Source organism: Alosa pseudoharengus, unplaced genomic scaffold (assembly GCF_046254945.1).
Source record: "Alosa pseudoharengus isolate Yale_2024_CS ecotype anadromous, Long Island Sound unplaced genomic scaffold, YU_APseudo_1.1 YU_APseudo_1.1_scf_2, whole genome shotgun sequence".
Lineage (NCBI taxonomy): Eukaryota > Metazoa > Chordata > Actinopteri > Clupeiformes > Clupeidae > Alosa > Alosa pseudoharengus.
Genome location: NW_027468663.1, coordinates 36511590 through 36524089, shown reverse-complemented (window position 1 = coordinate 36524089; position 12500 = coordinate 36511590). Strand labels below are relative to the sequence as shown.

Below are 12500 nucleotides of genomic sequence, written 5' to 3'. Positions count from 1 at the left end.
CTATACCAGCTCTTATGCAGAGAGTTATGTTCCACAGGTACCTTTGCCTCTTCATCAGGGAATCTCCTGCCATTGGTTCTATTCCTATGTGTTCATATATTTCTTTATAACTTTACTTTTCATATAACTTGAAATGTACATCCTTTTAAAGGCTTCTGTTTAGCTGACTGATGAGGCTATATGAGGCCTCTGTTTAGCTGACTGATGAGGCTACTGTATATGAGGCCTCTGTTTAGTGGACTGATTACCTGCAGTCACAAGGACACTGCACTGGGCGTCAAGGATCCTCTCACACAGGGAGTCGGCCGAGAAACCTGCAAACTGACACAGAAACCAGCCAATCAGCACATGTGAGACGTCAGCCGATCAAAGAACAGAACTGTTTTGTGCATGCACACAACAAATCAATCAAAAGTATAAGTAAGCCAATCTATTATATTCTGTAAACTGGTTAGTGTGATATTGTGGGTTTTAGACACTAGCCAATTAGGTGTGGTTCAGGAAGTAATATATACACACTTCTTACTGTTTTTCACCCTTCATCACACACACACACACACACACACACAGAGAGAGGGCGAGAGACACACACACAAACACATAGACACACTCTGGGCCCTATTTTAATGGTCTAAAGCGGAAGTGTCTTTGCGCAAAACGCAATTCACTTTGTGGGCGGATCTCGGGCGCTGATGCTATTTTACCGACGGGATATTTGACTGTTGCGCCCGACGCAAATCTAAAATGGGGTTGTCTGAAGTAGCTACATTAATCATGGGTGTGGTTTGGGCGTAACGTGCAATAAACCAATCAGAGCGTCATCTCACATTCCCTTTAACAACAGGCACGCTTGTAGCTGATTGCTATTATGGTGGCGTATTTGCCAGGCGCAGCCAGGAGCGTTCACAGCGCTATAATCACTGTTCAGTTGGGAACAGTTAGCTATTGATTTTTCATCTTGACAAAATGTAATACAGAATTGTCACAAAGACATACTTTCCGATGTTTTGGGATCATTCTCACTGAATCACGAGGTTATGAATGCATGGTGATATATTTGCAATGTACAATGTAATCTAACATTACCTCTCTATAGACGATGCATATCTTCTGTCAGTTAATCTCTTCTCTCCCGTGCTGCCGCTGGGGCATTAGGGTTAAATGGCATCGGCATGCAGTTCAACATCACGTCTCCTTAAAGCAACACCAAAGAACTTTTCATCTGTCGCACGCACTATTTGTTTATCGAGCACCGGCTTTGCAAATAACAATGTCCACAGACAAGGTAGAATAAGTTGCATGATTTTATGAAAGTACGATGTATTGCGACATCAGATGCAAGTCAAATTTGTAGTTTCTCATGTCTCATTCCATCGAACTACAGATCCGCTACCCTATGCAGCAAACTTACATAGTGCGGTAATAGCCGATAGAGGGCCGCGAAGCGAATGCAGAAAGTGCCGTTCACCCTGTTACGAGTTGATGAACCACTGAAACGATTTTGGAAACATTATTTTAAGGTACAAAAAACTCTTTGGTGTTGCTTTAAGTCCTCTAACATTTCCTAATTTATGTCATCAACACATCAGTGATTCGTGAAAATGTGTAGGCTACGCTAGATTTATGCCTATTTTTTCACATGGACACCACACTGATTTCCCTCGAGTGGTAATATTTTTCTTTGAAATTATGTATGGTTTACAGAAATGGGAACTACATTGTATAGATGAGAGGAGCTGCGTTGAGGTGTGCGTTGCGCAGCACAGGCGGCAAAGCAAGGGCTTCGTTTAAGTTGACCTAACTTTCAACTCTGCACAGTATCCCATTAACTGCGTGACTATTTACAATATTTTCTGTAAAGCAGAGTTTGTAAACACGTTATCATCAACTTAATTCACGCACAACATTTATTTGAGCAGGAGAGAGAATAACAATGAATGGATGCAGCAACTAGGCCTACATAAATTGTACAGAAATTGTAACCATACTTGCTGCTTTCTTGTACTATCTGTTGCTGGTTAACAGCACATGAAAAGCTGATTTAAGCTAATTCACTAACTCAAGACTTCAAGGCCATCATGGATATAAAACGTTTTTTGAAAATAACGAAAGGATGGAGGGAACATAGCAAAGCTTGGAGTTATTTCAGTTGGGCTACAACAACCTTAAGGTAGGCAAAATTATGGTGCTTAAAACCTTACACAATGGTAAATTGGAACAAAACTAAAAGTAACTTTAGCCTTTATAGGGCTGTAAAGTTTTCCAGATTAATAGGTCATAATTAGGCGTTGTTGTAGCCTAAAGATATTGCATGTAGATGTTGTACTATATAGGCTACTAAATATTTAGGTCACCAATGCACGAACAAAACCGGGAAATGGACAAATATTATCAAGGCTTTGAATGTTTCCGTCTGTGCACGGGGGTGTCTGTAGATTGGTGTGCAACGCATTCATTCATGCAGGCCTGTGGTCATGCATGCGCCCTTAAAATAGCATCTGCATTTTCGCCACAGACTTTAGACCAGGGAGTTCCTGGTCTGTGGCGGAATTGTTTTCTGAAACTGCAAAATATCAACAGTGAACGTTTGCGCCGGAACACGCCCCGTCTTTTCGCTGAACCGCCCCCGTGGGCGCAATCGAATTCCCTAATTTACAGGCATGTACCTGTGGAGGGAAAATTCCAATATGCGCTGACTGCAAAATAGGAAAGACAAACGCGCGAGTATACAAAGTCAATTGCGCCGGGACGGAAAATAGAGCCCTCTCTCTCTCTTGCTCTCCCTCTCTCTCTCTCTTTCACATGCGACCAAACCATGAACTTAAACATTCTCTTGAATTCTAGCCAACTGATTACTCATCACAGTCTGGCTTTAAGCTTCTAATGTACCCAGTGGTGTAATCTAGTTACATTACATTACATTTGGCTGACGCATTTTTAGCCAAAGCGACTAACAACATGGTAAACAGTTTAAGTTTTAGAGCAATTCTCAACAATATTAGGACAATTTAAAAAACATTATAGTACAGTAAGAATAAGTGCATCAGTGAGTGCTGTTTTTAACAGTTACGTGTCAGTTTAAGACGGCTGGTGAGTGCTAGGATCAGCAAGACTTGTTGTAAGTGTTGCTATGAGAGGAGATGTTCTCTAAAGAGCTGGGTCTTCAGGAGTTTTTTGAAAATGGAGAGGGATGTCCCTGCCCTTGTAGGAACTGGCAGTGTGTTCCACCAGCGAGGAACAACAGATGAGAAAAGTTTGGATTGGCCTGAGCGTACCGGAGGTAGAGCTAGACGTCGTTCGTCTGAGGAGCGCAGCGGTCTGGAGGTAGTGTATATCTGTATGAAGGCATTCAAGTAGGTGGGAGCAGAACCGGAGACTACTTTGTAGGCAAGCGTTAGAGCCTTGAATTTGATGCGGGCCGCCATAGGTAGCCAATGTAGCTGGATGAGTAGCGGGGTAACATGTGCCCTCTTGGGTTGGTTGTAGACCAGGCGCGCCGCCGCGTTCTGGATCGATCATCTTTAGTGGTTTCACTGCGCAGGCTGGGAGACCTGTCAGGAGGGCGTTGCAGTAGTCGAGTCGTGAGATAACTATTGCCTGAACCAGAAGTTGGGTGGCATCTTGATTTAAGTAAGTCCTGATTTTCCGTATATTGTAGAGTGCGAAACGGCATGACCGGGCGACTGAGGCAACATGATCTGAGAAGTTTAGTTGGTTGTCGAGAACAACTCCTAGATTTCTTGCAGTCCTGGTAGGTGAAACAGACAGAGAGTCAAATTTGATGTTGATGTCGTGGTGTATGGTAGGTTTAGCTGGGAGGACCAGCAGTTCAGTCTTTGAGAGGTTCAGCTGGAGGTGGTGTGCCTTCATCCATGTAGCTATGTCTGAGAGGCAATCCGAGATCCGTGCTGAAACCAAGGGGTCATCAGGTGGAAAGGACAGATAGAGCTGTGTGTCGTCTGCATAGCAGTGGTATGAGAAGCCATGCGAACGGATAATCTGTCCCAAGGAGGTGGTGTAGATAGCAAAGAGAAGGGGGCCCAGTACTGAGCCCTGGGGGACCCCTGTGGTGAGATGGTGAGGTGCAGATAGCTGACCAAGCCATGATACGTTAAACGAGCGTCCTGTGAGGTAGGATTCAAACCAGGAGAGAGCAGAACCGGAGATTCCCATGTTAGCGAGTATAGAGAGAAGGATGCGGTGATTAACCGTGTCAAAGGCAGCCGATAAGTCAAGCAGAATGAGTACTGATGACCGAGCGGTCGCCCTGGCTTCTTTTAAGGCTTCTGTTACAGACAGCAGAGCCGTTTCGGTAGAGTGGCCGCTTTTGAACCCAGACTGATTTGGATCCAGAAGGTTGTTCTGTGAAAGGAAGTCAGAGACCTGTTTGGAGACTGCTCGTTCAATGCCTTTGGATAAGAAAGGCAGGAGTGAGACAGGGCGGTAGTTCTCCACTTGAGCAGGGTTGAGAGAAGCTTTCTTAAGTAACGGTGTTACCCGGGCCATTTTGAACGCTGTTGGAAATGTGCCGGAGGTTAGCGAGGCATTGATCACGTGTGTGATAGCTGGTGCGATGGTCGGGCTGATGGACTGAAGTAGGCTCGTAGGTATAGGGTCCAGCGAGCATGTGGTAGGACGGCTGCATGTCAGGAGTCTAGATACTTCATTCTCGGAGAGAGGCGTGAATGCTGAAAAAGATGATCTAGCAGTCCCTAGAGGTTGTAGGAGTGCGGTATCTGAGTCCGATGCGTTGAGTGGGCATGTAGAGAATTGACTGCTGATTGCCGCCACTTTGTTTGTAAAAAAGGAGGCGAGGGTATCTGCAGTAAGGCTGGATGGAGGAGGAGGCATCTGAGGGTTGAGTAGCGATTTGAAGGTTGAAAAAAGTTTTCGAGTGTCTGTAGCACTATTGATTTTGTCATTGTAGAAAGCCGTCTTAGCAGCAGTGATGCTGGCTGAGAAGGAGGCCAGGAGTGTCTGGTAGTTTTTGAGGTCATCAGTTAGTTTGGATTTGTGCCATTTCCTCTCCGCGGCTCTGAGTCTGGTGCGCTGCGATCGGAGGGTATCATTTAGCCATGGATGAGAGTGTTTGGATCGAGCTGGCCTTGTGGTAAGAGGGCACAGCTCGTCTAGACACGAGCTCAGTGTGGAGCAGAGCGAGTCTGTGGCCTCATTAACCTCCAGAGAGGAGAAGGTGTTGAGTGGAGGTAGACCGGAGGCAACCACAGAGGAAAAGTGCGTTGGAGACAGGTTCCGGATGTTGCGGCGGAACGTGACCATCGGCTGAGGAGCCGGAGGCTGTTCTGTCAGGCTGACGTTGAACTGGATGAAGAAGTGGTCAGAAAGATGGAGAGGCGTCACCGTGAGGGTGTCTGTGCTGCAGTTCCGAGTGAAGATCAAGTCAAGCTCTTTGCCAGCTTTGTGTGTCGGTGGGCTTTGAACCAGTTTGAGGTCAAAGGAGTGGATCAGGGCCAAAAAGTCCGCTGAGCCTGGGGCATCTAAGTGGATGTTGATATCGCCGAGAAGAAGAAGCGGACAGTCATGCTCAGGGATGGAGGACAGCAAGTTAACTGTTAACTGTAGTGTATATACTGTAATGTAGTAGTTAGCTGTAGTGGGTATACTGTGATCAACCCCAAATGTATCCTTGCTTATTTTAAGTGGGTATACTGAGATGGTGATGCTTTTTAAGTGGGTATACTGCGTAGTCCTGCGTATCACGTAGACTACACCACTGAATGTACTCATCTTTCACTAACATGCACAACAACTGAGTACATATCACACACCTCCAGCTTCTTCATGGGGTACATTAGCATCATGTCACCAGACTTCAGGCCAAGCTAGCCTCCATTGTCTGAGACACGTAGCAGTCCAAATGTGACCTTGTGGCTCCCTGATTGATTTACTGTAGTCATTGTGTTGTAATAGCCACCATAGTCATCGTATGCACAGCATGCATACTTATTGATCTGATGTATTAATTGAAAGCAGCAGTGAGCGGCACTATTGCCAAGACCTGGGGATAATAACGTTTATCTGATCTGTTCTCATCTCAAGCTCTCATCAAACATCTTTTTTAATCACTATTGCTGTTCTAGGACAATGCTGTCTTTAAAACTTTAACTTCTCGTGGGTACGTTGGGGTGAGTTTCCAGGAGAAGACAGAACGGCATACTCATAGAGAATAGATCATACTCATAGAGCATACTCATAAAGACTATGTTCATACTCATAGAGCATACTCATAATTTAGAATATGTTCATACTCATAGAGCATACTCATAGAGCATACTCATAAAGAATACGTTCATACTCATAGAGCATAGATCATACTCATAGAGCATACTCATAAAGAATATGTTCATACTCATAGAGCATACTCATAAAGAATATGTTCATACTCATAGAGCATACTCATAGAGCATACTCATAAAGAATACGTTCATACTCATAGAGACTACGTTCATACTCATAGAGAATACTCATAAAGAATACGTTCATACTCATAGAGACTACGTTCAGACTCATAGAGCATAGATCATACTCATAGAGCATACTCATAAAGACTACATTCATACTCATAGAGCATACTCATAAAGACTACGTTCATACTCATAGTGCATACTCATAAAGACTATGTTCATACTCATAGAGCATAGATCATACTCATAGTGCATACTCATAAAGACTATGTTCATACTCATAGTGCATACTCATAAAGACTACATTTATACTCATAGTGCATACTCATAAAGACTACGTTCATACTCATAGTGCATACTCATAAAGACTATGTTCGGGAACATATGAAAGTGGCAGATAGATCAAGTTCCCTTCCACTCCTGCTACCTAACTTAAGTGACTCACCAAAGTGACCGTGCAGTACAACAATCACGCTATGGTAATGAGGTCAAGCACAGGGTATTTTCAGAGGGACAGAAATAGGTCCCCGGGTGGAGGAGTGCCCAATCACAAACCTCACCTCGGATTGAACCCAGCGTGGGGGGGTATATTTAAACCCAGCACTGCTGTAGATGGTGTGGGGCAAACAGCTGTGTCTAAAATGGGCCCTGGCAACACAGCTCCTGTCTGAGCAGCCCACGCTGGGGCCAACCAGCACACAGCCAAGAGCCCAGAGCAAACTAGAACAGGCCAGCTACAGACCTGAGGGGGAGACCTCTCTCTCTCTTACACACACACACACACACAAACACACACACACACAATTCCATTCCTCTCTCTTGCACACACACACACACACACACCCTCTCTCTCACTCTCAAAACTTAAGCAAAACCTAAATCTGTCTTCTGCTAGTGCCTGAGCTTGTTAAAGGCTGAAGAATGCTTGTCCTTGTCATGGGGGAACCAAACTCTCTCAAGAGAATGAGAGAGGGGGAGGTACAGTAGAGGGACAGACAGAGAGAGAGAGAGAGAAAGAGGAAGAGAGAGAGGGAGGGAGAGAGAGAGTGATAGCAACAGTAGAAGGCCGACATGTCTGAACGGACTGCAGCAGGCCCAGAGAGCTGACCCTGAGTGCCTGTAGGACATTCTCTGAGATTCCTGCAGATGGGGAAACTGAGCCACTGACACACTTACTTACCACTGTATTTACACTACACTGCTGCCATCCAGCTCATACTAGCACACACACTGGTGGGCAGCTGTGGCCTACTGGTTAGCGCTTCGGACTTGAAACCGGAGGGTTGCCGGTTCGAACCCCGACCAGTAGGCACGGCTGAAGTGCCCTTGAGCAAGGCACCTAACCCCTCAATGTTCCCCGAGTGCCGCTGTTGTTGCAGGCAGCTCACTGCGCCGGGATTAGTGTGTGTTCACTGTGTGCTGAGTGTGTTTCACTAATTCACGGATTGGGAAAAATGCAGAGACCAAATTTCCCTCACGGGATCATAAGAGTATACTTATACTTTTATATATACACACACACACACACACACACACACACACACACACACACACACACACACACAAATATTTAAAAAAATACACATAAACAGACCAACAGGATGTTCTCACGTGTGGACACACACACAAAAACACCCCCATACAAGCACAATGACACACACACACACACACACACACACACACACACACAAAAACGCCCTCATAACAGCACAGGGAAGCTGGACTATCCACAGAGACAGTGATTGGTCTTGTTGACACACGGCCCCCGCAGCAGCAGACTCACTGCAGGTTGATCAGCTGTGATAGTACACAACCCACACAATAACACACACACACACACACACACACACTACAAGGCCGTACGAAAACATTTTATTAGGGACTGTTCGTTATTTATTGAAGGGGCCACCGGAGGAAAATAGGGGAGGGTCATGTCTTTTTATTCTTTGTTGAGGGGAGGGTCACCCAACTTTTGTATTCATGAAAACAGCAAAAAATCAAAGTGGATTGTTTGATTGTTGATTTCTGTCGCCATACAACGTTCTCTTTCGTTCCATAGCGGTCAACATTGAACATTGAAAATATGGGAGATTTCCCAGGTTTCTCACCCAAAATACGGGAAAATGTCAACATTTGAAACAGTGTGGATGCTTAACATAGTAAAGCATACTTGTGCTTCATTCATCCACACATCCAGCTCCTAACGTTTTGACAAGCATTTCTACCAAATGACTTTGTTCCTGCCCATCTCTAGCTTTGCTGTCTCCATCCTTTCTGTTTTTGTTGTTTGCAAAAAAATATATAGTATTTATTGGTAACCAGCAACAAGTGCAATTTGTTAATCGCTGTCATTCTCTCTCCTGCGCAAACAAAAATGTGTTACGTTCCAATTAGCAGTGCGTAATTCTGCTTCATAAAGTTCGAACAAATATATTTGCTTATTTCATATAAATAGCCAGTTTTTTGGTCTACAGTGTAGAGTTGGTAAGTTATGGTAGGTCAACTTGGAGTGAATATACAAACAGGGGAAATTCTTTGTCTACTCGTAGCTGAGTAGCCTGATGGTATACAGGCAGGTGCGCACGTAGACATACGGCCGAACATTGCAAGCGTCAATGAATCGTGCTCTCACGACAACCACGCCGTTAACTCATTGAGTGCCAAAAACGTAATATTACGTTTTTCCTTCCCATGCGTTGAGTGCCAAAAACGTAATATTACGTTTTTAGCTCTTTTTTTAAATTATGAAACTAGACACTCTAACACACCTTATATGTGATTTTTGGAACTCTGTGATGAATGGAAATAAAATATATGACGATCGAAAACTCATGAAAACGCACAATCTGGACATTTTATCTGGACATTTTATCATAACTCGGTTGCCGCTTTGGGTCGAATCAGTGACGCATGCACGTCATCTCAAAACCAGGCCAATTTTGGCCCCAGCTGTGGCGCAACTGGCTGGGGCACCTGCACCGTACGCCGGTGACCCGGGTTCGATTCCCACCCCGTGGTCCTTTCCGGATCCCACCCCTGCTCTCTCTCCCATTCGCTTCCTGTCACTCTCCACTGTCACTATCATTATAAAAATTATAAAAAGGCCAAAAAAATATACTTAAAAAAAAAATAAAAAAAACAGGCCACTTTCGTGGGTCTATCACTAGGTGGCAGTCTCGCCAGGTCTCGCTGATAACTTCCCGGAAAGTTTACAGGCAACACATAATATTTCATGAAAGACGTTATATCTCTATTTCTAGAAAAAAACAGCGATTTTGATGAAAACTAGCCACTGTTTAGCTTGGGATTTCTCAGGAACAGAGGCGTGTAGAAATACACGGTTTGCACCCACTGAGAGCTTAAAGTCTCACCTTTTAATCGAGCCATTGTATGTGTTCATAGCTATAACACAGAATATGCTGTGGCTGTACAAAAATCATCAACAATGGTCTAGATTGCCTAGCACTCTAGGACAAAACTTCCGAAAACAGCTTGGCATTCAATGAGTTAACTTAAATAGGTTAACATAACTCTACGTTTGCATTCAAGCAAGCAAAACAATGATTTGAAGACATCTGTTTCACTGGAAGGGCAAGGGGGTAACAACAGGACAACACAGATACAGGCCAGATGGCAGGACTAATGTTATGAGAGTATATGGGATATTCTACGGGAAAATATTAAAACGGAAAGACAGCGGGGGAAAGTTAAAATACGTGATAAACCCGGAAAAAGTTGGCATGTTAGGTATGTTTCGGTCCCTGTGATTATTTGTGAAATTGTGCAAACAGTCAAGTCATTTGATAAGGAAGGAGTGGTAGCATGCAAGCTCGTCTGAGAAATGGAGTTTTGGATCATGTTCAGCTTCGGCAGCTTTACAATGACTGAGGAAGCCTAGAGACGAGTCGATAGCAACCAGTTCATGTGTTGAATTTGTTATTACCCAGTGTGCTTTGTTGAATGGTCTCAATGTATTATTGTTTTATTTCATGTGATGTGAATACTATTTACTAGAGGAGTAACTTATTTCAAGTAGGCTAATGCAGTTATGCAGGAAGTGTGAATTTAGTGTCCATGCTTATTGTGTTTCCACAACAATGTTAGTGAGTAAATTTACTGAAATGGCCACCATCTTGGTGAAATGTGATGTGTAAGATCAGAAAGCAGAGGTTGATGTAAGAACGTTAGCCTGATGTAAGCGTGTATTCATAGCGCAAAGGAGCTCGTGCGGAAGACATTGATGATCGGCCGGGGAGGGTCATGTCTTTTTTGGAAATTCTGTTGAAGGGTCATTGAAAAAGTTCTTGCAGGCAAGGGAGGGTCATGCAACTTTTGACTGAAGCACTGAAAATCCCTCCGGTGGTTATAAATAACGTTATAACTGATCGTTATAAATAACGATCAGTCCCTTATACAAGAGTTACAAATGTAAGGCAAAGGGGTGCACTGCATTTATAACTCAAGACTAAATGAGAGCATCTTTGCAACGTGGACTGTGGAAAAACAATCAAATTGAAATCAGATGAAGTGGTAAACCCCACTACAGACTGGTCAGCAGTGAGCACCACTGTTCACTTACCACCACCGAGTGGACCGCCCCGATCCGCGCACACGCCAGCATGGAGCACACCAGCTCTGGAACCATGGGAAGGTAGATGGCTACACGGTCGCCCTTCTTCACGCCTGAAGCACAACAGACAAATGCATTAAACACAACAGACACCTACATTAAGCACAACAGACACGTGCATTAAGCACAACAGACACATGCATTAAGCACAACAGACACAACAAACGCATTAAGCACAACAGACACATTAAGCACAACAGACACATGCATTAAGCACAACAGACGCATTAAGCACAACAGACACATGCATTAAGCACACCAGACACATGCATTAAGCACAACAGATGCATTAAGCACAACCGACACATTAAGCACAACAGACACATTAAGCACAACAGACACATGCATTAAGCACAACAGACACGTGCATTAAGCACAAGAGACACATGTATTAAGCACAACAGACACATGCATTAAGCACAACGTCATGTTAAAGAATGCTAATGATACCTTGAAACTCTTCCTCCCTAGTGTACAATAGGATAATTACAGCCTATAATGATCAGCACTGTAATCTAAGGCTGTTCAAATTTATTATGTTGATACTTAGATGTTTTATTGCTTTTTAAAACAATGTGTGTTTGTTTGAGTATATCTGTGTGTGTCTGTGTGTGTGCGTGTGTGTGTGTGTGTGTGTGTGTGTACCCATGAGTCTGAGGACATTGGCGCAGCGACACACGTGCTTGAGCAGCTGGCTGTACGTGATGTCCTGCTGATGATCCGCTGAGTTCCCTTCCCTGGCAACAAAACACACACACACACACACACACACACACACACACACACACAGACAACCTCTTCAGTGATGTTCCCAAAAACCCAAAAAACAACAAACTAACATCAGACTGCAAATCACACAATGGTCTCTCTAACCTCTAACAAAGACAAGACACAAAAAAACATATATATATATATACAAACAGACACATTTCTCTCTGAAAATGTAAAATTGTTCCTGTCAAATATTTTTTTGGATCAAGTCCACAACAAATCATAAGATGTTCAATCAAGTGTTGGACAGGTGTTTGGACAGTCAGTGGTTTGTTCTGAATGACAAAAAGAGTTGCTGGTGCTCTACCCATACGAACCTTTGGCAAATTTGAGATTTGCTCTGCAGGTCCATCTGGCCTTTTCCAGTGTCCCTAAAACATGGGTACACAAATACCATCGCTAATCCTGCATGGATATGTGTTTCTTTGGAAGTGAGTAAACGAAAATGTAAAACCTTTGTTTACGAGATTGCTGCACTTCTGAAATGATTTGTTAATAGTTAAATGCATAAATTTCACTGCTAGTTACGCCCCTGCTGGAAGTTGATTGAACTACAATTGAGAAGGTCTGCATGCTAACCAGGCTAAGTTTCTGGGGGCAGGAAATGCCAATAAAATAGATAACATGTCCTCTGTCCAGTCATACTGTTGTATTTGGAAGCCACTCAATGGTTT

The 12500-nt window shown here is 43.8% G+C and overlaps 1 protein-coding gene across 1 annotated transcript in view; it reads right to left on the bottom strand.

Moving 5' to 3' along the window:
- Nucleotides 1–12500, bottom strand: part of LOC143134462 (acetyl-coenzyme A synthetase, cytoplasmic-like) — a 31669-nt gene that overhangs the window by 14456 nt on the left and 4713 nt on the right. The window contains exons 3-5 of the mRNA XM_076294878.1: nt 11701–11792; nt 11005–11108; nt 249–321 (exon numbers count right to left, since the gene is read on the bottom strand). Of these exons, the coding sequence (XP_076150993.1) occupies nt 249–321; nt 11005–11108; nt 11701–11792 (269 nt within the window). The remainder of the gene's footprint in view (nt 1–248; nt 322–11004; nt 11109–11700; nt 11793–12500) is intronic.